Source organism: Strix uralensis, chromosome 1, assembly GCF_047716275.1.
Source record: "Strix uralensis isolate ZFMK-TIS-50842 chromosome 1, bStrUra1, whole genome shotgun sequence".
In the NCBI taxonomy this organism is placed as follows: domain Eukaryota; kingdom Metazoa; phylum Chordata; class Aves; order Strigiformes; family Strigidae; genus Strix; species Strix uralensis.
The window spans coordinates 70,671,782-70,698,829 of record NC_133972.1 but is presented as its reverse complement, the minus strand read 5'-3'; the positions used below and the strand labels follow the sequence as shown (position 1 = coordinate 70,698,829).

Genomic DNA, 27,048 nt, shown 5'->3' with positions numbered 1-27,048 from the left:
CAGTTTATCTAGAGATGCTTGAGTGCATCTCATACAGTTTTAAAATACATTCTGTCAGTCCTTCTAAATGTTACGTCTCAGCTCAGTTGAAATCATGCATGTGATTCATGAGCAACTTGGTGAGGTCCTCTGATCTGCAGGGCATTAGCTCAAGAGCCCCTTCTGGCCTTACAGGCTGGTGAGCAATTGCCATTCCATCCCCAACTTGCTGTCCCCCCGTGCAGGAGGTGCCAGCAAGGATGCTGTACGTCTGGGGCTTTCTTGGCCCTTGTGTTTATGCAGACCTGAAGTCATCAGTAAGATGAAATGAGCTGTGACATTTCATAATTGTGATTAGAGGCGAGGGCAGCCAGAAAACTCAGAAGGCTGGAAGCTTTCTGAAGAGGAGTGACATGGCATGAGTCTGGCCCCGTGAAGGCAGCATCCTGACCAAGGTATTTTGCCCAGCACTGACTGTGTTTGCAGGGGGTGCTACAGGGGCTGGGACATGTTACCAGTGGGGCTTAATCCCAGTATTAGCTGCTGTTCAGACTTGAGCTTGTGGGTCACTCATGAGCAGGATGCCTCAACCAGGACAGGCTGTTCACCAGGATACGTGCCAGCCCAGCCCTCTGGCCATGCACTGGCAGGGCCCTCGGACCCTCACCTTCCCATACAGGCACACACACACTTCATTTCCCTCTGCTCCAGCTCATTTTCTGAGCCTGGATACAAAATACAGAGAATAGTGTGAAGGTCCCAGCTATCCAATACATCCTGAGCCATGTTGGAAACTTGGCACATGCTTCACTGGGTAGAGATGATGACAGAACAGGAATTTCAGCACCCTCCTGAAAGGTCCACGCACTGAGTGTCTGTAGGAAGAAGGTGTGATAATTTTCTCCCAGTCCACAGCTAGTTGCCTTCGTACACAGTAGAAATACTGGCTAACTTAAGTAAGTCATGCAGTTCTTATATTCTGTCACAGGAAATAGTTACTGTTGCCTTGAGCAGAATAGAGACAATATGAGAGAGTGCAGGGTTTTGCAGTGGTCAGATCTACCTTGCAAAAATTCATCCATTTTGCAAGTGGAGGAGTACAGCTTCAAGCATTTCAGTGTACGGGCAATGCGGTAGCAGGCTGCCAGCTGTGACTGAGCCACTCCCAGCAGGAGAGCAAATCTATCCACAGGCAACAGGCAAATCCTTTGCTTCCTTTCAGATAATAAGATAAAGGGAAAGAGAGGGGGAAAAAAACAGGTTTGGGAAAAAATGTAAGAGGAAAAGAGTAAGCTTGACTGTCCTCCTTTCCTCCAAGAGAAAAAACAGACACCCCCAAGTTTTGTAGGGGGTTATAGGGTTGCAGGAACCATTAAAACTAATGTGGGTCAGTAAAATAGAACCAGCAATGAGTAGGAGGCAGGAGGAGAAGAGCTTCTGAAACAGGGATTGAAGGAAGGGGAAAACTGGGGGAAATAAGAGGGAAAAAAACACTTTAAAATGCTGATAAGAATAAGTTGTTCTTTTTAATACAAATAGTGAGAGAAAAAAAGACAGATTCTTTTTTAGTGTGAGACAATCTTGAGGAGGAGAAGGAAAGTGGACGCTGGGTTTAGGAAGACGGCTGTTCTAGACACTGTGTACCTGCATATATCTCCGAGCACAGCCAGGTGCCACCACAGCACTGTCTTTTCCCAGGTGTTGGGTAGGTGTGAAAGCGTTGGGAATGCCACTGCTTTATAACACAGCCCTGTCTCCCTTGGGCTGGTCCTTTCAGAGGCAAGTGTTGTCGCTCCCCCAGGAAACTGTTCGAACTGCACATAAGTGCCCTTGGCAGGGACTCAGCTCTGCTCTCGTTCTGCGGTGTTTTGATTTATGTTGCCACTTACAGGAGATAACCCCCATCTTTATTTTTGCAGTCCTGCCATGTTTATTAGAAGCAGGTGTGCTCTAAGTGCCAAGTGCCATTGCTCAAGTTTTTTCAAGCAAGAACTGAGTCTGTCTTGTTTTCAGAGCACTAGGATAGAAAATACAAGCTAGGATTGTTTTCCAGAAGTCAGGAGACTTGGTAATTTTCAAGGTAACTGGGCTTCTTCGTGTAAAAAGCTCAGGATAAAGTGTTTGTTTAGGTTTACAGAGAATGGATTTTTTAAAAAAGCATTGTAGTTTCCAAGCCTCAGGGGATATGATACCTCTATCAGAGCTAGAAAAGAGAGTGGGCTGAAGAGGAAGATTTCTAGTTCATGTGAAATCAGGGGGAGAGGGGGACACTTGTCAGCAAGGAGGCTTCTGGTGCTTAATTATCTCTTGGGATTTTTATACTTTCAATTTCAGTAAAAAAGTGGGCCAGAACCAAGAAGAACATTCTGGAAATCTGGAAATAGAAAATGCCAAGGTAACTTTTACTCAGAAACACTAAGAACATCAGTGTTTCTAAAGTGAAGCTGTTCTTTGGACACCATTGCTTGGTGAAATCATCCTTTTTTCTGCGTGACTGCCTCTGTCTGTGGCAGTGACTGATAAACAAATCCTCTGTACTGAGCAGCCCCCTGAGGTCAGGCTGTGCAGGTCGTGCCTGGTCCAAGCACAGCAGGCTGTGTGGGAGCCGTGGACACATCTGGATGCCTCTGCCACCCGTGGGTGTTTCCCACAGAGGGAGTCTGCTGCAGGGCAAAGCTGCCAGAAAGCAAGCCATATGGGCAGTGGCCTGTGAAATCCTGCCTCAAATGCCATGGGAGTTGATGAGTTCCAAATATAATACCTTGTTCTCATGGACCCGTGTCTTCTTGTGTAGTTGTTTGACTTCAGACAATTTCCAAATGGCACTGAGAGGTTGTAAAATTGCCAAAGCAGACCTGAGATACAAAACCAGTGTTTTGACCCAGAGTATTTGTTCAAATGGCAGTAAACCTATTCTTGTACATATAGGTTGTAATTTTAATTATTAATAGCCTACTTATGTCTTACACACATGCACAGATGAAAGCTGTAGAAAAGACGGGTAGGGATCTCAGACCCCCTGAGGTCCAGCTCCATCAGCATCAAGCACATCATTTCCATTGCTAGTTGAATATTATGGGCAGTTAGGACTTAGAGGGGTCCTCTGAGGTGAGTGCAGTCCCCTGTTGTCATGGGTACCACATCACACCACCATTTCCAGAAACTGAGAAGCTCCATCTTAAGAGGTCTCTGGCCTTCCCTGTTCTTGCAGGGGGGCTCTTTTGGAACCTCATGTGTCTTCTAGAATCCAGATTCTGAAAGCTGGTGTAGCTGTTTCTTCTCCTGCCAACACTGTCCTTTCAGTTAGTGATGGGTTTTCTTTGCAAATAGCTAGTGCAAACTGAACATGTTAGGTCCCTCTCCTCCCACTCCTACCTCACTTGCTGATTGCCATTGCTGAGCTGCTGGTGTTGTCCTTCCCAGCCACTCCTGAACAGTGTCAGCTGTAACCAACAGCATAACCAACCAGGGAGTTGTCCTATTTGACTTTGCACTGGAGTAAAGAATGATCATACGTCCCATTCTGTGGGCTGAGCTGCGGATTGTAAGCAGACCGGTAGTAGATGGAGATAGCAGTACTTTCACCAGGTCCAGATAGACCTGAATGAGAACATTCGATCACACCATTAAACAGTGCTTCTCTTCATCTCCTTGTCTATATTTATAGACAGCAAACATGTCTTTTCTCTGCCTTCATTTGATGATGGTAAACAAGTCAAATGCATTTAATTGTCTGTTTTTAAGATAGGTTTTCCTATCTGAGTAACCTTGGGTTACTCTCCCAACTCATTCCAGTTTGAATCATACTTGTTAAACGTGGGTGATTCATGAACAAATCAGATCCTTCACTTATATATTGGGACCTGTCAGTGAGCTCCAAATACATTGGTTGTTTTGCATGTGTGTATTTGGTAAGCAAGAAGGAATTGGTGTCAAGGCTTGTTTCAAGGATGAAAACTGCAGGTTGTGAGAAGCTGTGTGTACTCATTGTAGTGAAGCAGAATAAAACACGAGAAAACCAAATAAATACAAAGTGAAGGGAATACTAGCCTATGAGGAGGTCACTAGGCAATGAGAATGGAACAGTCTTAAGAAGTATCCTCAAAGAAAATGCTATCCAGGGTACATCGCTCCTCCTTAAGTTACAGTATAGCCTCTCCATCCTGGTGTGTGGTATGATCAAACTGGGAGATAGTAGCAGCTGGCTGCTGAAGCACATACTGTTCCCTGAAGCTGCTCCCAGCCGCAGTCACAGACTCAGTTTTAAGATGTTAGATGTCTTTAAATCCCCTCTAGCCTCTCTGGGTGAGGTACTGATTGATAGGCATCTGAAAATCAGGCAAGTTGGTAGTGTTCTGTTTCATAGGTATTTATGGTCTGGCTTTCTTTATATGTTTCTTCCTTTTTGCAGATTTTAGTTTTTGGTTGCTTTCTGTAAAGTAGAGCCAGATAACTTTTGTTTCCCTCTGACAAATACTGTTTCTTTTGGAGAAGTGTGCAAAAAGTGGATGCAGGTGTGAGAAAAGCTGGTTGAGAAGTTATTAATGAGAGGGCATTTTGTGCATTTGTAGTACTACTTACCTGCTTTTCCTTCTTCCCAGCAACTCTACTGGGGCAAAAAGAAGCAGGACAGTGGACTGTAGAATATATCTGCATGTGTCAGGGACAGTAAGTGCAGGAGGCAGAAAAATGGAAGTCAGCCTTAGGATCACAACAGCAGTCTTGCCTGGTAGGTAGGTGATCGAATCCCTTGTGTCTGTCTTTCTTCACAATTCAGATGTATATGCCAAACCCATGCAGTCAGAGTACAGCTGTTAAGACATCTACGGCATTTGCAGGGAAAAAGGTGACAGCTAAACAGGTCTCAAGGCTCAATATTTATGGCTTAGAAGCCCAAGTCCTACCTACAGTATCTAATTTTGGTCGTGCAGTCTGGGGCTGAGATGGCCCAAACCAGCAAGCTGCTTGTGCAGAGTAACTCAAGGAAACAGAGGTGGTTCCCTCTGCAGCCTCCCAGATCATGACTGCCATCTGTGTCTCCCGCCTGTTTAGTCTGCAAGGGTGGTCATAGGCCACCACAGCACACGGGTAAACTCCTCACGCACATGGTCTTCTCTTCCCTCTCATTGACTCCCAGACCCTTTTCTGAACTTTGAATGAACATAGCCATTTGGCTTCGTAGTTGCATGTCAGAACAGCAATTTGAGACAGAAATGCAAGGCTCATGCAGGTAGCTGTATCTCAGTCACCCCTTGGTTACATGACTGCAACTGTAGCAGTCTTAGCACATTCTGAAGGTACCTTCTAGCAGTTGCCATAGTCTTTTGGCACCTCCCTTCTTCCTGTTGATACTCCATGTTTATTTGCAGCTTCACTGGCAGAATAAAAATGACAAGCTGAGCGGTTTTGAAAAGTGCTGATTTGGGGCTGTGCTTTCTCCAGATCAAAGGAAATCCAGTGAGCTAAGTCTAAAGTAAGTATAGCTCCTGCCCGCCTCCTTGCCCTTTCTCTTCAACAAAGACAAGTTGCACAGGAACAATTGTACAAGAGCTATCATGTGTCCATAATATGACTGCAAACTGTTCGTGACAGCCCTTCCCACTGAAGGCACTCTGGTTACCTTTCCTAACAGCTGGGCTGAAGATGAAGTACGAACAAAGCTCTAGTTACCGATCAAAGTGTGTTAGCAAGAAGCAGAGGGCTCTTTCATGGCCCCTTGGTGACTTTCAAAACAGAAACCATTACTTTGAATTCACAGCCAGACAGCTTTGAGGACAGACTGTGCAGTAGCTGAATCATCTTTGCTCAGGAGCACAAGAAATACTCATGAGCAGGCTGTCTGCCTGACCCTAGCTTTAATGGCAGATGTACTGAATTACAATCACCAAGTCTGTAGGTGGTCAGTGGCGAGGGCAGTGTGCTTGTGCCCACGCCCGAGGGCAGGGTGTGATGCTGCCCTTCTGACAGTGAGTCACATTGCAAGAGTCATGCATTCATCTTTACTGTGAAAATTAGCTGGATGCTTCCATCAGAAAATCACTTTTCATCAGAAAATTGCTTTTCATCAGAAAATTGCTTTTCATCAGAAAGTGCCAGTGTGAGCAAAATCTTTGGGTTTTGTTGGGGAGGCACGTTTCTGGGAATGTTGCTGTTTTGCTGGAATTTTTCTCAGGGAAGGCTTCTTTATTTCAGGGCGATAGCTGGGATGAGAGAGGGGGGTGACCCAGCACCCGGCACTGCAGGCTGGGCCGGTGCAGGCCTCCACCGGCTGGGGGAGGAGCAGGAGCTGGGCATCTCCCAAGCCGGGCAAGTGCTCCAGGTGTTGGGCTGCTGAATAATTGGAAGTGGGGGGGTCTGTCCTCGGACTCTCCCTGCAGATGGTCATTGAAACAAGGCAGCTCAACCTCACACCCAAATCCAAGGGGAGCACCTTAAGCCACTGGGCTGGGGACTGTCCCGTTCGCCGCAGCACGGCGGCCATGCTGCAGGCACAGCAGCCTCAGGGACTTTGTCTGCAGGTCCCTTAACGCTCTTTTCTGGTGCTGAGACCTCGGTTACATCAGAAATTCAAGTTCCACATTGTTAAAAAAGAATTTGATCTGATGTGTGCAGGAAACACTTGAAGTCCATGACCCAAAAGGCTCACATAACAAGGGGCAAGGGGAAGAGAACAAAAATACCATTTTAGAAATGTCATGATTTTAAAGCTTATTTTTGTATGCAACGCGTCTCATATTTGTTTTTTTTTTTTTATCTTAATGTATACATTTGACAGGGAGGGAAATCTTCACTACGGGGGGAAGTGGGTAGCATTGAACCTTCTTCCTTGAAAGTACTGTGGAGCTGCTGACCATACAAAAATGTGTGTGCAAAGCAAAGCAACACAAGAACTGGGGTGGTTAGAGGTGATCTGGCTTTTGACATCTTCTAATGCCAGAGGAGGGAGATGGCGTCAAAGCCTGCAAGAATCTAGAGGAGACTCAGAATTTCTTCTCAGGAGACCTGAAGAAAAAGACAGGGTTGAGAAGTCACACAACACCCAGTGGAGAATTTTTCTGAGGCATGGTGCAGGAAAGTACCAGTGAAAGGGACCCTGCAAGCCAAACCAAAGCACTTCTGAAAGATGCCTGCAATTTTTAGACAGACCATACAGAGCAATGAGTACAGCTGGATTTGAACTCCAGTGACACCAGCTTTTCTTTTTGTAATTTTCCTTTTGCCAAAGGTTCCTTTGGCAAAGAAAATGTTTCTCCAGAAGAAAGATACTGCGGTTGGCTTTATGACAGCAAATTTCTATAAATCCTCATGAAGGAGCCTCACTTTAATTTGACTGCATAGAATTACTCACTGAGACCTTCCTTCTTTCCTTTTCTTGTGCCCTGAGCTGACATTAGTATATGGCCCCAAATCCTGTGCAACTGCAGATATTTACCCATATTCAAGTAATTTCTGCACAGGAAAAAAAAATCTACCTGCTGTTTGAAAGAAACACATGTACACACATAAATAAACATATATATCTTGTAAAGAACAACTGTTTCTATATATTTTCATTATACCACTGCATTTTGTAATCAAAAGCCTTACATATTGTTTATTTAATGGAATGGTTATATGCACGTTAAAAAAAAAAATGTTAGTCTTTTAATACTAGAAAAGTGCAATGGGACTGTCCTTGGTGATTGCCATTCATGCTATTTGTTGTTTAGAGCTCAAAAAGACAAAAAAGTATCAAATTGCTATGAAAAATTTAAAGAAGTTTTCCTGTAACCTAGTTTCATAAAGCTAGGTATAAAAATGTAATCATCAAAATTTATCCATTAGATTACAAGATGAAGAAATCTGGTTAGTTCGTATGAGAGCTAACTATTTTCCTTACAAAAAGTAAAAAGCAGCACGTAGTTGTTAATGTACATGTTTATGGCCTGTATGTAATGTACATGTTATGAATTGGAATAGCTTGATCTTTTTGAGAACATACAGATTTGGTACAGACCTGTTTTGGGCAGGATGCTATCCTATTCTGTTAGGACTTGTTTTTCTCATATTCCGATGGCTGATTAATTCTTGTTTTTTTCCATCTGTGTGTGTGTCTTTCTGCGCATTTTTGTTTTGTTTTCTTGAATGGAAAAAAACCCTCAAAACCCAAGCAGAGTTACAGCATCGGGTTGGACTGGAATACATTGTTAAAAGTTTTAGAAAGAGAAAAATTGCCTTTTTTTTTTTTTACAATGCTGCAATCAAGGAGAAAAAACTGCAAGGAAAAGCAGCTGCAGCTGAAAGAAGCAAAATGCAAAGAGCATGAAATACGTTTTTGCTGTTATTGTTTTTGATTTCATGTGAGGATAATAATAGGTCATACCTAGATGATATTGAGACATGGTCCAGGGGACAGGAAGACATTTAATGAGTGAAAAAAAGGCTTCTGGCAGGTTAATTGATGCACAGGTCTGTTTTCTAAAAGCCTGTTCAGACCCTCTTATTCTCAGGACAGCCTTCAGACAGAGCCTGGCTTGTTCAGATTGCAATAGGTTAATAACGATACTGAGAAAGACTAGCACTTTGCTGAAGATAATTACGCATTAGCTAAAAGAGGGGATTGTTTCATCCCATTAAAATGAACTCTGTGTAGCAGAGCATTATCGCTCCACTCTACTGAAAGTAAACATTTTGGCATTCGCAATGTTAGCTGTCAGCTGTGGATAGTGGGAAGAGCAGAGAAAAGCCAGAGCCCAACATCAGCTCTGGATGGAGCACATTTCAGCTCTTCATTTTGTGGGCAAAGATGCCAGCTTGGTTCTGCTGTGTTGGATGACCCGAGCTTCAGAGACCGCCAAGCCTCTCGTGCTCAGCTGAGCAGAGGTTGCCAGGCTGCTCCTGCGCTTGCATATTTGATGTAGTTGTGCAGGAAGATTGGAGACATAAATAGCAAAGCTGTAGGTTTGTGAACCTACACAGGATAAATAATGTCAGAGTGTGGGAGGGCAGATAGAGTCTTCCGAAAGTCATCTCCACTGGTAGTGCGTTAATGAGGAACAATTTTCACTCCTGTTTGCTCCCACACCAAAACTCTTACACAGAAGGACTTTGGAGAGTTTCCTTTCCTTATGCACCAAATAGAGAGCACTGGGGAAATTCGGTGCCAAATTAGCTATTAAACACGTTAACATCTTTGTAGGTCTTTTCCAAGGGTAAATTCTCCATAGGCCTCACTGACTTTCCTTAAACTTCTAGTGGCACAAAAATTATATATGTGCACATCAGAATCCAGAATGCTTCCTGCCAGATAGGTCTCTTAAGGCAAGCTACATCTTAGTTTCCATACATGGTGGTCCAAGCAGTGATGTACCTTTCAGAGAGAGAAAATTTCCACATTGGGGTTTTTTCCTTCTTGCCATTGCTGGTGCTTTGCTCAAGCCATAGCTATTCTTCTGTGGGTTGTCTTCCTAATGTCTCAGCTTGATTCTTTTGTGCACGTGCAAGAATAGTATCAGGAGCTGCAAATCACCTGCAACCATTGCCCTTAGGTGTGAGATCAAGCATATCCTGATGAGAGATTCCCAGACAGCAGGGCTCTGGGACAATATCAGTCTGACAGCTGGTTTCTTGGAAGTAAAGTGAGAAGTTACAGTGGCACAGGCAGAGTTCTTCCACTGACTTTGTGAGCTTTGGCTCTGGCCCGGAGAGCCAGATTTGTGCGGTGGTGTGAAAGCATCTTGGTTCTGTATCTGATGGGAGAGCCTGATAGCTTAATTATGCTGTGATAGGAGCAAAGCCCCAAAAAACAAAATGTTTTGTCCTATGTGTTATGACCGTGACAAAAATATTTATGACCAAATCAGTTTAGTGAGGCAGATATAAATTAAGCTCCTTCTAGTCTTCACACCTATCAAAATTAGGAAGTTAAAGACAGGCTATCTGAGCTACTACACTAGTAAAACAAGATTATCCTTCCCCCCTGCAATATGCTTAAAATCTTGACAGCAATTTCAGTGGAACAAGTAATTTTTCTCTCTGTATCATCAGCATGACCCCCTGGGAAACAGTGGGAGGTACATCATATGCCAATTGAAAGTGGAATACAAAAAAAAAAATCTACAAATACAAGGCACTACAACCTTTCATTGTGTTTAATACAAGGACCATAAATGCTGGCTCTGAGGATTCCTTTTCACATTTTTTTTCCTATTGACATCTCTTCAGTCATTGTCTCAACCTCTTCTTAAGCGAGAAATGGGAAGGGTGCCTCGGCATTTTGGTTATCATGTTGAGGTAGCACAAGGCCTTATACTCAATGTGATGACACTGCTCTTGCTGCCAGCAGTGCAACAGCCCTTGAAATGTGTATCCAGTCGCTCCCTGACATTTTGGGGAACACTGTAGTGAGCGAAGAGGGCAAAAGTCTCATCATTCCTTTGCTGTTTTCTTTTACAACAGGGAAGAACCTGTGCATAAACACTTAGAGAGGGGTGAAGTTAGGATGTGGTGCTGTGCAGTAAAAATTCCCTCGGCTCTGCCTAGCAAAAGACACCTGCGGTGAGCGTGTGGGCAGACCTGTTTATAGATGTGCCAGCTTTTCAGCTTCTCCAGTGGTGAAATGGGGACCAGCTTCACACAGCCTCTCCACTCTTGAGTGATATTTTATAGCTGTAATTCAGCATAGGTGACCAAAATGAGGTTTTACATTGGTACCTAATACCTGTTGCATTCGGTGGGAGTCATATACCCCACTGGCATGGATGGACTCCTACATGCTTACAAGAGTTTTCAGGAACTGTTCAAACTGGCTCACCGAATAAATATACACTTCTCTTAAGTAAATATACACTTGCCTTCTGCTCAAAACCCTCAGAGCATTAACACTTCTATATGAGCATTTACAGAGGAAACAGCAGTAGCCCTATAATTGTCCACATCAAAATCTGTTTATTTAGAGAAACTGATTATTATTCAGCTGGAATTACGAACAGTGATGTAGCAGAGAACTGCCATAGTATTTGTGCTGTTGAATTAACAATCAAAGAGCAGTCATCACCAGCCTTATTGTTTATTGCTCTTCCAATGCGCCAAGGCTGGCTTGTTTACAGGCACTGTAACTAAAGAAAGAACCAGAGTTCTCTTTATTTTCCACAAAGTCAGCCTACAGGGAAGAGCACCTCTTCCAGTGCCTCAGAAAGCTTGGGGAAGGCATTGTGGTCATCAGTTGTTACAGGTGAGGTGATTAAAAATGCTTATCTCTCCAGACCCTCCCTCTATTCTTGTGGTACTTTTTCTTTTAGAAATACCTACATTTATCAGTATTTTATATAAGCTTTTGACTGTAGGGCTAGTGTGTTAATAAATGATCACTGCAATATAAAAAATACTCTGTGATTAATAGATTATAGATGGCTCCAAGCACATAACATAAAATGATATAGGTGTTTATGAGCCATTTAAAAGCAATTTATTATTGATCAGGAAGGGAGGGAGGGATCAACCATTTATTAAAATCCGTGAATCCTGTACTAATCCTTTCTAAAGGGTGTTAAAGGCTTGGTTAGAAACGAGGTGTGAGCCACTGGCCTTTCAGCAGTGGACTGTCTGGCCGACAGCTGATACCATCACTCCAAATTCTTGGCAGCCTCGGGATACTCCCAAGCATCGTTGACCTGTCTTGCAGCCAAACATGTAGCTACTAGCTCTGGTTTTAGTTATCCATTCCAGCTGCTCTTAGCAGCGATGATTTTACTTTGGTACCTCACAGTTTGTATCGATTTCACATGGTGCTTTCCTTTAAGAACTGCCACTTTCTGATTCTTTGGTTCACTCCCTGGCTAAATCTTTTTCTTTCCCCTTTTCTGTGTTCCCTGCTCCTCTTCTCCCCAGGGCGAATGCTCACAGAAGTGCTATGACATCTTTGTGCTGGAAACGGTGTGCGTGGCATGGTTTTCATTTGAGTTCCTGCTGCGATCCATCCAGGCAGAGAACAAGTGTGCTTTCCTGAAAACACCACTCAACATCATCGACATCCTGGCCATCTTGCCTTTCTATATCTCTCTCATTGTGGATATGGTCTCCACGAAAAATAGCAGCAAGCCCAGCGGGGGAGCTGGGAACAAGTACCTGGAACGAGTGGGCCTGGTGCTGCGCTTCCTGCGGGCTCTGCGCATCCTGTACGTGATGAGGTTGGCACGGCACTCGCTGGGGCTGCAGACACTGGGGCTCACCGTGCGCCGGTGCACCAGGGAGTTCGGGCTCCTCCTGCTCTTCCTTTGCGTCGCCATGGCCCTCTTCTCGCCGCTGGTGTACTTGGCTGAGAGCGAACTGGGAGCCAAGCAAGAATTCACAAGCGTCCCCACCAGTTACTGGTGGGCTGTGATCTCCATGACAACTGTTGGCTACGGAGACATGGTGCCTCGTAGCATCCCGGGACAGGTGGTAGCCCTGAGCAGTATCTTGAGTGGGATTTTGCTGATGGCTTTCCCAGTCACGTCCATCTTTCATACCTTTTCCCGTTCCTACAGTGAGCTGAAGGAGCAGCAGCAACGAGCAGCAAGCAGGCAGATGCGCCAGCTAGAAGAGAGCACCAAACTCCCAGGTGGAGACAGTACACAGGGCCTTGGTGTCACATTCCCACCAGATGCTGCTGGGCTCCAGGGTCAGCCCACGGTGGACCAGGAAGCCAAGAGAAGTTGTTGACTCTGAACAGCCGAAGACATATGTTGGCAGCACAAGAAGCAGTGGACAAGGGGGGGTCAGTTCTGCAAGAAGAACCTCCTGAACTGTACAAACGAGGGGCAGACACACACAGAGTTGTCTCTAAAGACCAACTTTTGATCTTAAGGGCCCTCTGAAAAGTGCCCCTAGAAACGCTACCAAGTTACAGCTCTGTTCATCGCTTTTCGTAGGGCTTTTCTATTGAACAAGTATTTTCAGCAACCGCCACGGAGCAGCCGCTGAACGTAGTGAGCCAGGAGAATGTAACGTGAAGCACAGCCTGTGCTGGGGTGCCGTTTGGCAGAGCAGCCAGCCTCCTCCCTGCTCGGTGACACTCCATGTGCGAGGGGCTGAACGAGGGGGCTCCCCGTGCTGTGACGCCACACGCATGGGGGGGTTTGTTTCGGCAGCTCTGCCAAGGGACACAAACCTCAGACAAGCCAAGGTGTGAGGGCAAGACAAGGGCAGAAACATCCCTTCAGCTTTCCCAGGGGTTTGGTTTTGTCTGTTTTACAAATCCAGCAATGCAGCCTGGGCTGCCAGCTCCAACTTTTGCGCTAGTGCAGTATGCATTATTTAGTAAATTCGCATATTTACCACCCTAAGCTTTGTATCTTAGCCCCATGACAGAAATATACATAGACAATCTTCCTGACTATGGTACTGAATGTAAACTTGGTTTTTTTCCTTTGCTAACGGTTGAATATAACAAATACCTTTACAAATCGTGCCATTTCTCCACTTTCTGTTAACTATTTCCATCTCTCATGTATCAAAAAAATGTGTTTAACAGATGACTAAACCTGAACTACACACAGCCCAAGAAGGGGAGAGTGATGTTAAACCAGCAGCAACGCCCAGCTCAGCATGCTCCTCCGCAGCAGTGGTGGCTGCAGTGACTGCAGTCATGTGCAAACAGGAGTAGTCCAAGCCCAGTGGAGTCAATGAGACGCCTTCAGTGGGTTCTGGCCTGAGCTGCAGAGTAACAGCTGTGCTCTACATCAGGAATAGTCTTTTTTTTTTTTCCCTACTAAGAAAAAGACAATCCTGTCATCTAAAAATGAGAATTATTGTTCTGGCTTTCTTCCTAAGTCTCAAAAGATTTAAGTCAATTTAAATGGAAAATGACTCATATGGTGGCATCTGCCTGTTTGTTTACTGATGCCAGCCCCATGAGCTCTCCAGCCTCCTCCTGGGGGAGCTGTGTTGTTGGTCCAAGTCTGTGGGCTCTGTGGGGCTTTCAGTGCTCCTACAGGTGGGACACGATCCGGGGATGGGGCGAAATGGAGCACAACTGCCTCTTGTACCTACACCCCCATTGGTATTAAAGCCATGCAGTGTTGCTCTCCATATTCTCCTCCTGCCAGTAAGGGAACAAAAGCTGGTGTATTGAATACGGGATTTGTCTGGTGTGGGGCTTTTTTTGCCTCAGCATATGTTGTAACACCAATCCTACATTAGCAAACCTCCCATATTAAGCCATTCCTTATAGGAATGGAGCAAGGGAAAATATAAGGTTACACTTTATTTTAATAAAAATTAGAAGCTTCGTTGCTGAATGTTCGCCTCTGATGATTTGGGTGTGGGGGAGAGGCAGTATTTTGCCGTGCTGATGTGAAGCCATGCATGCCGGTGCTCCAGCCAGGGTCCCACGCCACTGGCCCTCTCTGGCCCATAGCAGCCCCGATGCCGGTCCTTTGCAGCCACAGCCAGGCCAGACTGCCCCAAGAGGTACAGCAGCGGTCACCGGGCTGGGTCACGCAGCTCAGAGCAGCAGGTGCGTTACACACACAGCTCGCTGGTGAGGGCTGCAAGAGATGGAGGCAGCAAAACTGAGCCCCTCTACCCCGCAAGCTGCCTCTGGCTCTCCAGACCCCGACCTGTGTTGAGCTACAAGCAGATTGAACACAGCCGCACACAGCAGGGCTCTGCCCGCCGTTCACAGCCCACCACCACTGGGAGAGCACCTGCGCCTTGTGCCAGGCAAGGAGGGCCAAGGGCTGGTGCATGGTGCCTGGGCTGACTCACGCTTCTGGCAAAGCAATACCAGCACTGGGTTGCTGTGACTCATGAGAGGCTTTAATTTTACTATTTTTTTAACCCTGATGTAGGCATTTCTTGCACTAAGGCTTATTAATGTCTGGTGTCAGGCACACAGCTTTGCAGCCAGCTAAACGCAAACCAGCAAAGTGAGCAGTGTGTGGGGCAAAGTTGGTGCGGAGGGGCAGCAGTGTATTTTATGGTGGCACTTGGGTGCTCAGTCTTCAGGTGGGACCCGTCAGATTCACCAGGTGAACCCACAAGTTCACCTTTCATGGTGCTTTGGTTCATGCACACCAGGTGCTGTTCAGCACTACATCTCTGGTGTGAATGCAGTGATCACTGCTAGTGTGCACAGGGGGTGCAGAACATGTCTCCTCAAGGAGATGAGGCCCACAAGTGATCAGCAGCATTAGCTTAGAAGAGCCATGCTGGAGTAGATATCCTTGCTGAGTTAAGTTTGATGCTTGCCGTGCTAGCAAATAACCATGAATGAATGCTGCTTTTGGCCCCACAGCATGAAAAAAACAGCACCAGGACAGCTAACTGCAGCTCAGCAGCTGTGTAGAAAAACAGACTGATGACACACATATTATTGCTGTGCTCCATCAAGTTGCTATTGTCTTACAATAGCAAGTTCTTTTTATTTTTCAAAAGGCACATAATTAATTCCAGCACGCACAGAGTTTAATAAAGTGACAAAACCCACTCATTATGCCTGTTAGTCAAGGCCTGGCTTTTAATAAAGTTTCATTTTATCTATTGAGATGACAGATGAGGAAACAAATATAAACCAGGCACCTTTTAAACAAATTATTTTTGGAAGCTGTATGAAGTTGTGATGCACACATTGCCAGACATAAAAGATACCCAGAGGAGAGAAGTTTCACCCAGCATAGCTGTTGTTATGGGTGATGCTTATTACTTTTGACCAGCCGCTGGAGAAGTGGTTTTCTTGTGTATGGTTGTTTTTTAATTTGACACAGCACACACATGATTTAAGGCCATTTATCTCTAACTATAATAAATGCTACACAGCTGTCTGCATGCATGCCGGTGCCAGCAGGTAGTTATACCTGTTTCTTTGAAACCCAGTCTAGCACTGCATGATTGTAGCACATCAGGTTTGTCCCAAGGAAAAAAAAATTAATTCCTCTCTCCTATGGGACAGAGACTTGCAATGCACGTGAGCAAAGCCGCCTCTTTTACATGGCCATCTCAGTGGCAGCACGTGTGGGCCTGGACATACAAATTCTGGCAGTTGGCAACAATAATCACCTGAAAACTGTAACTTATGTTTGAGAGCTAAGGATTCAGTAACCGGTAAAGGGACGGAGTTAGAGGGAATGGCACAAAGTCAAACACCACTCCTTCAGCTCATACAGCACATGTACAAGCCATCTCCTACCTCATAGCAACCTCATTTAAGAAAAATCACTAATCATAAGAAAAACATGACACTGGTATCATCCCCTCAGCAGGAGGATGGACAGAGGTTGCCGTCTCACACTGATGAGGCCAGAACAGGCACAGTCTGTGGCAGCCTCACAGCAGATGCTTCACGGGGGCAAAGTATCGGTGGCTCTCACAGGGCCTGGCGCCTACAAGCCACAGCTTTAGAAGAGTATGAAGCCTTGAGGCAGAAGAGGAAAGAGGCGGATGGAGGTGCTGATGGGTAGAGAAACCCAGCATGGTTCTGCTGGCCCACCTGAGGCCAAGCAAAACCCCTTGGTCTCCCAGCACAGCTAAGCCAGCACCTACAAGAACCAAATCCATGTAAACCGGGACCTAGAAGGGGCAGGATGGGGGTCTGAAGTCCTAAGCCTGTGTTTGCCTTTGGGGCATTTCCAGATGCTGCCATCCTCTTGGGACCTGGCTGCTTTACAAGGCTGTTTACAGGGAGATCTGCCCCTGCTCCAGGGTGTGCCTCCTATTTTGTTGTAGTCCATGTCTCTTCCTTACTGATGTTGGCACAGGTATTCAGGCAGTGTGCTTATTTATTGGTGTATTGTTGACTTACACATTAACATCTTCTTTCTGTTACAGAAAGCCACCAACAAAGCTACAGCTGTCAGTCAGGTCCTTGAAGCCTTCTTGTCACTCAAGCCTAAGCTAAGCATCACAACCAAATTTAAGAAACGGCATCTGTGGCCCACTTTGGCTTTACTACCCAGTGCCGAATTTGAGCTTTGCCCTTTGATTTAAAATGTTGTTAATTGCATCTAGCTACATATGTAGATACATGCACCCAAACATCTACCCATGAAATCTGTGTCTGTGTGGAGCCACGGCGGAGCACTGCCTGCCCTGGCAGCAAAGTCTTGTGGCTTTTATTTTTTTTTTTTTTTAAATTCGTTGGAAACAGAAGTGCTGAGGTACGAACAGGCTGACTCCTGTTCTTACCTCTGCTGTCAGAGTGGTTCCAAAGAATGTTTATCAATATAATGATAGGCGCTTTATATATATAAATATAAATATATATATATATATATTTATATATGAGGCCAGGGCCAGCGCTGGTGCAGCAGGATGAGGGCCCTGCTGCTGCCCTGGCTGCTGCGGCGTCCAGAGGCGGCTGGGAGAGCTCCCGTTTACTGAAGGGGCTCCCCCTTGTTTCATTTAGGGCCAGTCCCATCAAAACAAAGCAACACTGCAATTTATACATAATAGGTAATTTTTATTTAAAAAAACATTGCAACTGACAGAGAAAATAAACTCTGTGAAATGTGCCATACATTCAAAGAGATGTATTGAAAGTAACTGATTTCTTATTCTGAGGTGATCATTCATACAGATACTTCCTGACACTTAAAGAACAAAAACAAAGTTCTGTAACATTTTGTCCCTAAAGTATCTTGCAAGATGAAGTTCAAGAGTTCCTGGCCAAGAGTCCTACCTTGCTAAATGCCACATACAGAAGATGACTTTAGACAGTTTCACTGGCTTCTCTTCCAGCATATGCAGCTCTGGTGTGAATGAGACTGGTCTGCAGAGCTCGCTGGTTTGGGTACTGATGACAGACTCAAGAATATGCCCAGGGAAGAGTTCCAAAAGGAAAAAACAACAATTGTTTTATCCTCAGTAATACCTATAGTTCAAAGCCGACGAGGTGGCCAAAAGTGTGTACTCCCAGGTGAAGCTATAACATACAGAAGTGTATTTCTTAAGAGCCATTTTTTTCTTATATCCCCATTTCATAGAATATTAGAAAAAGACCACCATATACAAAAACCTTATCATTACAAGTTATTAAAAAAAACCCTCAGACCATTAAAACACACAAGAAAGTGTTTGTTTGCATACAGTAGAAATACAATCCTCATTAAAGCAGCATACCGGAGAAGCCAGTTGTTAAGTAAGTTTTCAATTAAAAAAGACAAAAGCCCAGGTGTTCCTGTAACATAACCAGAACATTGGAGACAAAAGAAGGAACAGAACATTCATAGTCTGCCATACCAGGTACAACGTCTTTTTAAGGTCACTTCAGGCCTAAAAGAGTACGGTATCAAACAAAGAGCGTGGAGTCAGTGCCCGGGCAGAGCATTCTGAAAGAGCAGCTCTCCTCGACCCTGCTTTACTCACACAGATCTGACTGGATCTGCTGGGGCAGGAGGGACTTCCCAAGGACGCCCTTCCTTCCACCTCCAGTGGTGCCCTGACCAAAGAGCAGGACGACTTGGCCCCAGGGCAGGACTTCTGCCCACAGGTTTCAGCCTCAGCCCTCTGGCACCAACACGTCAGCTCCAAAACCAAATGGCACATGCAGCGGGAGCCCCGACCTCAGCGTGGGGCTACCTGGGGAGCGAGAGGGCACAAGTCTGTAAAGCAGCACAGGGACAGCCTGCTCTTCCCTGCCTTACAACGGACATTCCCAACCGAGCACCACGCAACCACTGCTGCAGCCTGCTGACACTTCCCCTCCAGAGGACAGTTTGCCACCAATGAAGACAGTCCAGACTCAAATCATGAGGTTCCCAAATAAAACAGGGTAGAGGAAGTATCTGATTTACACACCATAGTTATTAAACCTCAGACTTGCTGCCATCAGTAAGAAAACATAAGCTTTTGGGCTAATCTTGGAGAAAAAACAATTCTCAGAAATCTGTCCCAGCTCTCACACCTTGCCTGTGGTCAGACGAGGGTCACCCGGCAGCAGGGAGGGAGCCTCATGAAGAAGAAAGCAGCGCAGGCATGGCTGTGCCTGGGACCAAGCATCTTCTATGGCTGCCTCATACTAAGCAGGGCGGTTCCATGACGGCAACTGGCAGAAGCCCAGGGGCTTGGTCACAGCCCGCTGTGGGTCCACAGCACCTGCAGCTGCCAGACACGTGCAGTTCTCAGAAAGGGCACCCTGACCTACGTTGGCAAACAGCCATTATAGACAACATCTACATTTATAAATAAACTCTCCGCTCTTTCAGGTTTCTCAGCCCCTCTAAGTACAGACTGCTGATTCTTCTAAGAGCCTATAAGATCTTAAGCAACAGAAAAAGGAAAACATGGACTCCTTGCTTGTTGGGTCAAGGCAAGAAACACCCCAAAACATAAACTGGTTCTTGCTTGGCATTAAACAACATGAACATGAATCTCAGCCTCAACAAACCAAGCTGTCAGATGCTAATCCTACTCCATAGGATACAGCTTTTTCTCTGTCTCAAACTTTTTCACTTCTCCTTCCGAGGCAATGGAAGTGGAGTTGCTTCTACCTTTGTGGCTCTAGAAGTACTTGCCTGGCAATACTGGCAACAGGCATCTGCTGGCCCCTTGGTTTGTGAAAGCCATCCTACAGCCCAGTTCTGTCCATGCATAGCTCGGGAGCAGTGCTGCCCCCCGAGTGCAGGGCGGGCTGTTCCCAAACCCCACTGTTTCAAAGCCCGACTACCTAAGTTACCTGCAGTCTCCTGTTAGCTCCTCCTTCTGTCTGACCGCAGGACTGGCTGTGCCTGCTCTGAACATGGCTCCAGCACCATCCATACTCAGAGCCCCGTCATCATCTCCGCGACGTGTCCGCCTGCCACACTGATCCCGCAGCGGGGGTGAACACCTGCCGTTCACTCTTTAGCACACTGATGCTTTACGTGGTGTGCGACTGGTTCATTTCTGCCTGCTCACCTCTTTGCAGGGCGTCCCGCCCTCACCTTCCCTGCCCACCAGACACCCTGCTTAAAAGAGGAAGCTCCTGCATTTGCTTTACAATACTTCTTCCTACATCATGGAGATACTGAGTGCTAGCATATGCCACAAACTTCCTGCCAATATACAGACTTTATATTATATAAATAGGTAAAAGTTTCAGACAAAATATCCTATAATTTCTGTGGTGTAACATTTTTAAATAGCATTAAAAACACAAACCATCCAGCCCTTGTGATTAAATATACAAACATTTGTGAATTGATAAGGCTCATAGGTACATATGCAAAAATAAAGTGCCCCTCCCCCCACCAAGAAACAGTTCTGTACAGCTAAGTCTGAAAACAGAGAGAGCAAGTTATTTAAAATAAAACCTCCCAGTCTGGAAGCGCAGCCAGATTTTCAATCCTTGTCCTCATTTCTGCTTTCAACTCGGCAACACAGGAGTATTTACAAGCAGAAGAGGAGCTGCCGCGGCTGACTCTGCAGCGCCGTTGACGTGCAACCTGTCCAGCTAAGCGCTTCACAGGGCCTTGGTGCTGGCTGGGTGTGCAGTGTGGGACACGGGCTTCTGAGGATAGCTGCTGTACAAGTAAACCTGGAACAGGATAGCGATGTCCACAAAAACCTGCAGGAGTCCACAGATGGAGAACTGGAAAGGGGCTTGATTCAAGATGAAGTAAACAGTCTTGAACGTGTCCCCACTAGTCCACATCAGCACCATCTTGACACTAAAAGACAGAAAAGAAGAGTATTTAATGAGAAGGACTTGGCTTGTGATTAGACCTGCCGAGCCTGAGGATCCCACCTACTTCAGCGAGGGCTTATACCCAACAGTGGGCTGGGACTCCCCTTGACGAGGGCAGACAGCGTGCCAAGCCAAGACATGCAGCACTGTACTTCGAAGGAGGGATCAAGTCCTTTACCCCACAAACTGCAGCACTCTTATCTCGGCAATTACAGCTCCAAATGCCTGTGGCTATGAAGGTATCCAACATTTTAAAATATCCATCTAGGATATTTGACTCAGCGGTGCTCTGTAAACATGACTGCCACATGCTGACAGCACTGACCATAAACCAAAGGAATCCAGGGCATACAAAACAAAGGCAATTCATCCCAGCAGTTCTTTCTTGTGCACGCAATTTTGTGCTCACGCAAGGTGAAGTTAACACATAGACTGCTTTCTCATCCATGCACACTTTTTTAGCATCTGCTGAAACAAACACTTCTGATAGACACAAGAAACCATTTCTTATTGCAGAAAATGCAAAACCAAAAACAGAAAGACAGATTGTCCAGTAATACAGAAAGAGGGGAAATGACATGCCTGCAGCTGTTACTGGAAGGATGAACATCACTAGGGATTTTTATCAAGGACACAGATCAAGAGCAATGCTCAGACTCCCTTTCAATAGCCATCCTTGCTTTCATCTTGCTGTACTGCTGAGCCATCCCCTGTCCTGCAGTCCATCTCCTGCTCCCCCACATGAGGAGAAACTCTGGGGATTAGAAGCAAATTCTTCAAACAGACCAAATTTTTTTCAGTGCCCTCAACAAAATGCGAACAACCAGATCCTGAAGGCTGTTTCTGAGCTTCATGCCCTTTAACAGGAGAGCTTTTTACGCAGCTGGATAAGCAGTAGTGGACAAAAGCTTTGTAGTTCACAGTATGAACATTGTGCGTGATTTGTCATAATTATGAGCAATTATGTTTTGCCAGCACTGACTCCAATTCATCAAATGCAGTCAGGCCCATGCAGCAGGGCAGGACTTAATGTTCATTTCTCAAACATTCAGGCAGGGAGCTAGCACAATTTGTATTTTGGACACCAGTACACAATGCTATTGCAAGCCAAATGCTGCAGCCCACTCCTTCCCCATAGAGGAAGGGTGGCCAAGAGCATCAAATTATACTACCCCATCGCACTACAGGAACACAAGCCTTTTTGTAACTCATGTTACGTGACTGAGAGTGTAAATCAGGTCTAGAATCCTGTGGATCTTCCAAAGAGAGTCTCTGTGTGGAAGTGCAAGCAAGGATATGGAATTGAGTGAGCAGTCATTCCCCACCCAAGGTCATTCTAAAAGTGTAAATAAATAATCAGAGAAGGAAAACAACTGCTAAACCCACAGCGCCATTTGTGCTCAGTGCAAACAGCCTGCACCACCTACTTTGTGCATGTTTCCAGTCACACCAAGTCACCTTACATCACACTTAGGGGAGGTTTACAGACTTAGGCGGTGGTGGGGATTGTTTGGGATTTTAATTAGGAAGGGTGATAAACTCTGAGGGTAATAAAACTGGCACCTTGTTTGCAGGCAGCCAACATTCCTCCTCCTCTGATTTTAAGCTTATCAGTGTTTGCTGATCACAATTTAATTGTGAATCTGTCCTGGCGGTGACTGGGGAAACTCACTAAAAGCACATGCTAAACCTGGCAGGTCAAACTAACTGCTCGCTGTTGACAGAAAGGCAGTGCAGGGATGCCACAAAATATCTAAATAGGAATTTAATGTGCAAAAAATATTTGTCACATATTCCCCATGGAGAAAGCTAGCTGGGTTTTAAAATCAACCCCATGGTGCAGTGCGGATGCGGATGAGAAAATACACACTGTCAGAAGATGTACAGCCTACAAAAGAATTTACTCCCCCAAAGAAAGAATAATCATTGGGGGAAACCTTATGGACACGTGAAGTTCAGCAGTGCAGTAGGAGCCAAGCGCTAGAAGCACACCTCTAGCTGTCACGTGCTGTGCTGAGTTTGCCAAAGCAATTCTGGGCTTTGCTAAGAAGTCACCTGTGAACTCAACAGCCTGCAATACCAGCTGGGTAACTTGGTGCATGCTCCAATGACCTTTGCACATTCCAGAGCCCCACTCTTCAGCTCGTTCATCACTCAAGGAAATCAGAATCATGCCTGGGTTCTCACTAGGACATGACAATGCTCTATACACAGGAAAATCTCAACTTGTCCTTAACAAAATTAGATAGTTTAAAGAGCTAGCACCACCAGTCTGTCACCAAATCAAAAAATACACATCCTCCTCTGTCCAGTAACTTGGACAAAGCAGCAGAGAAAACCTGCAAATCACCAAGGTACTATAAAAATGCAAAATAAAAATACACAAAACATTCGATGTTCCACAAAACCTTAGTACTGCAGCTGCATTGAGGTTCTCAGAGCCCAGAGTTAATGCAAAGCAGTGACTGGGGGATTGCTGGCTGCTCTCCAGAGGAGAGGCTGGGACTGGACAAAAGGAGCATGTCCAGCACAGACCTAAAGGTACATGGGGTAACCAAAAACAGCTTGCAAGGAGACGAGGACAGTGTCACTCAAGAAGTGAGCAGAGGTAATGAAGAGCCCCAGAGGAAAGCCAAGGAGACATCAGAGGAGTAGAGAGGTCGGTCAGATGAGAAATAGGTAAGAAAAAGAGACTGGAGCAGGACAGGGAATGAGAGGAATGGAAGAGAACTGGGAACTTGCAACACAAGTCCTTGAAAACAACCTGAATTTGGGGTGGACAGAGGAGTACAGCCTGGGACAACAGTGTTCAGGGTTGTATTAGGTTTGTGTGGCAGGGTTTTGGCAGTGGGGGGAGCTACAGGGGTGGCTTCTGTGAGCAGCTGCTGGAAGCTTCCCCATGTCTGACAGAGCCAATGCCAGCCAGCTCCAAGACGGACCCACCAATGACCAAAGCTGAGACCATCAGCAACAGTGGTAGTGCCTCTGGTATAACATATTTAAGAAGGGGGAGAAAAGCTGCTGCACAACAGTAGCAGCAAGGAGAGAGGAGTGAGAATATGCAAGAGAAACAACTCTGCAGACACCAAGGTTAGTGAAGAAGGAGGGGGAGGAGGTGCTCCAAGCACCAGAGCAGATTCCCCTGCAGCCTGTGGTGATGACCATGGTAAGGCAGGCTGTGCCCCTGCAGCCCCTGGAGGTTAATGATGGAGCAAATATCCATCTGCAGCACATGGAGGACCCCACACCGGAGCAGGTGCATGAGCCCTGATGGAGGCCCGTGCTGGAGCAGGCTCCTGGCAGGACCTGTGACTCCATGGAGAGAGGAGCCCACCCTGGAGCACGTTTGCAGGCAGGACTTGTGACCTTGCGGAGGACTCACACTGGAGCAGTCTGTTCCTGAATGACTGTACCCTGTGGAAAGGACACATGGAAAGGACCCACGCTGGAGCAGTTCATGGAGGACTGTCTCCCGTGGGAGGGACCCCACACTGGAGCAGGGGAAGAGTGTGAAGAGTCCTCCTGCTGAGGAGGGAGGAGTGGCAGAAACACGTGATGAACTGACCGCAACCCCTACTCCCCATACCCCTGTGCTGCTCAGAGGGAGAAGGTAGAGAAATCCAGAGTAAAGTTGAGCCTAGGAAGAAGGGAAGGGTGGGGGGGAGGTGTTTTAAGATTTGGGTTTTTTTCTCATTATCCTACTCTCATTTTGACTGGCAAGAAATTAAATTAATTTCCTGAAGTTGAGTCTGTTTTGCCCATGACGGTAATTGGTGAGTGATCGCTCCCTGTCCTTATCTCAACTCACGAGCCTTTTGTTATATTTTTGTCTCCCCCTGTCCAGTTGAGGGGAGTGATAGAGTGGCTTTGGTGGGCACCTGGAATCCAACCAGGGTCAACCCACCGCAAGGGTGAAGCTAGGGAATGAGCAGAAGAGGTGTGCACTGGCCCAAGACCCCCACCTCATCACTGTGATGTCTGCAAGCATCCCTGAATGCCCCCAGCACCCTGTCCAATTAAGTACGTGTCTCACTCCTCCAGTGCCCTCCCTAGGGAGGGGAAAAGCTACAACTGCTATCGCATCTCCCCTGTCTCAACCAGCACCCATTTGCACACACAGCCAGAAAGTTTCAGCTTGCTGAGAAACCCATTGAGTGTCTGTGTGGCTTCTCAGTGGGGAACAGAGCTGCCCCTGCGCCCACTACCACATCAGAGGCCTGTGCTTCAGGAGGCTGGGAGAGGGGCCGAATGAAGTTTACACCATCAACATGGCTTCTGCCATGTCCTAATTTCCAGACACCCAGGTACAATAGTAATGGTCCTCCCCCCTTACTTGGGCTGTGCAGTTGCCCTGTCCTCACTGCATACGCAGATGCTGCTGACAGTAATGCATTGGTGCGTGCATGACTATGTGTGACTGATCGCATGGATACACCACAACTGCTCTCCTACTGCCAGCTATTGTGTCACTTCAGGATGCCAGACGCAGAGAAAAGCCAGCTTTGTCCGCAGCTTCTCAGCTTCACTTCTTGGGGAAGAGAGGTAATACATGTATTTATTCTTACTTTTGGGTTAGAAAAGAAAGAAACCAACCTATCTTGGGCAGATAGATGCCTCTTACCTGCCCTGGAGGAGAAAAGAGCAGTTTTTGTGCAGAAAGGGAGGTTTTGTTGCCCAAAAGAAATGGAGCTTTCAGTTGGTTGTGGGGAAGGAAGAGGAAAAAGAGGAGAGCACACCCAAGCCCTTCTTCCACTGCTCTGCTGTAACCTCCATTTGCTGAATGAAGCTCCAGACCCTTCCTGTAAGACGCATAAGGCTCACTTTTAACAAGCTACCAATACACCAAAGGGTCAACCCTCTAGTCTCAGCTTTCTTCCCCTGCACGGCTCTGCATGCCACATAACAGAAAATCTGTGGGATCACAGCAACAGCGTGAGTCTCCCAGAGAGCCACAGGATGCAGCAGTGGCTGCAATGCAGGCTGCCAGCGGTGGTGAATGAGCCCTCTGCGTGGCTCTGCTCCTCTGCAATGCCACGTGCCAGGTGCCGCCGGCTGGCAGTCCGCAGCCCGCTGGCATACGTCTGGCCCTTGGTTTCATGGTGCGAGAGGGAACACCGCGCTGTTAATGTAGATGAGGCTTTGCTGCAAGAGGCAGCCCAGGCCCACCATCAGCCCTGCCTGAGACTGGACAGCACATCACGAGGAAGCTGCATGCCGCAGAAACTTCCCAACCTATCTCACAAAGACCAACTTCACACTATCTTCTCCTCACACCTGCAGAGCCACGTGAGCGAAGCTGTTCTGTCCAGCACTGGCTACACAGCAAAGCAGGATTTAGGAGTAACTGAAGTGATGTCTTTCCTGAAAAAGCCCAAAGCTAAGCTGGGGAGAGGTGGAAGGTTGGAAATGCTCACCTAGTTGATATGGAGGATACAGTCCAGCAGAACAGCAGAGTTGCTCTTAGCACAAATGAGTGAGCAGGTTAGGGGTGAGCAGTGCCACAAAGCAATTTGGGGAGGCGGAAATAAACAAATGGCAGCATTTGGTTGTGTGACAACAGAGATGCCAACTGGAGGGGCAGGAGGCAGGAACTGCGCTGAAATAGCTGGTATTGCCAGAGGCTTGAAGCAGACTTGCGGTAAAAATAGCACTTCCCAGTAATGTAAATCAGTACTGCAGTATCCAATGACAACAAACCTCCTAAAAGCAAGCGCCTTCCTTACAGTTGAGCTTGTTAGAAGGAGTTGCTAATGTAGTAACAGTCAGTGTCAAGTCTGTGTAAATTGCAACTGACCACAAAGAGGAAAAGCTGGTATTTGTTCTTAAAATCTGAAAGAGCTCTTATTTATTCTGCCATTAGAATTATTTCTCAGAAAGACACCACCGCTTCTGATCAGACGCTAGACTAGGGGTGGGTTGCTAAATGCTATTTTTTAATATGGTAATATAAAAATGCCCTACAGCGCTGCTGTTCTCTACCACTGATAGTAGATTTCATAAACACACTGTAGCAATCTTCACTTGCTAAATAAATAAATGGCATGCTGGAAAACAGCATTCACTTTTCTCAAGGAACAACTTGCTTCATTCAGGTTCCTTGCATATTGTATATTAATTCTGAAGTGACAGCAACTAGAGGTAAAAAGCCTATTAGTACGCCGTATCTGCAGTCTGCCAATGAACCATAATTTTTACAGAATACTCCTCAAATTATTCACATATAGAAAGACCTTGTAAAGTGCATTCAGAAAAAAAACCCAACAAAACTTTGTTGCTTCTCTTTGAGGAACTGTACTAGAGGCTGAGTAATTTACAGAACAATGAGATTAGCCAGATATTTAGGCTCAACCCCCCTTATGCAGGACTGATGCTACTTGAATCAAAGCTTTTCAGCATCTTCATTCCTTCTGCTCAAAACCTGGCTGCAACAGTCTCAAATCTCTGATTTT

General features: G+C 46.1%; 2 protein-coding genes across 3 annotated transcripts in view; one reads left to right on the top strand and one right to left on the bottom strand.

The window, feature by feature from the left end:
* Positions 1-14,237, top strand: part of KCNG2 (potassium voltage-gated channel modifier subfamily G member 2) — a 58,092-nt gene extending 43,855 nt beyond the window's left edge. The window contains exon 3 of the mRNA XM_074870433.1: positions 11,848-14,237. Within this exon, the coding sequence (XP_074726534.1) occupies positions 11,848-12,660 (813 nt within the window). The 3' untranslated portion in view covers positions 12,661-14,237. The remainder of the gene's footprint in view (positions 1-11,847) is intronic.
* Positions 14,238-17,374: 3,137 nt separating this feature from the next.
* Positions 17,375-27,048, bottom strand: part of SLC66A2 (solute carrier family 66 member 2) — a 68,818-nt gene continuing 59,144 nt past the window's right edge. For both annotated transcript variants that reach the window (XM_074870443.1, XM_074870451.1), the window contains one exon: positions 17,375-20,582. In XM_074870443.1, coding sequence (XP_074726544.1) covers positions 20,375-20,582 — 208 coding nt within the window. In that variant the 3' untranslated portion in view covers positions 17,375-20,374. The remainder of the gene's footprint in view (positions 20,583-27,048) is intronic.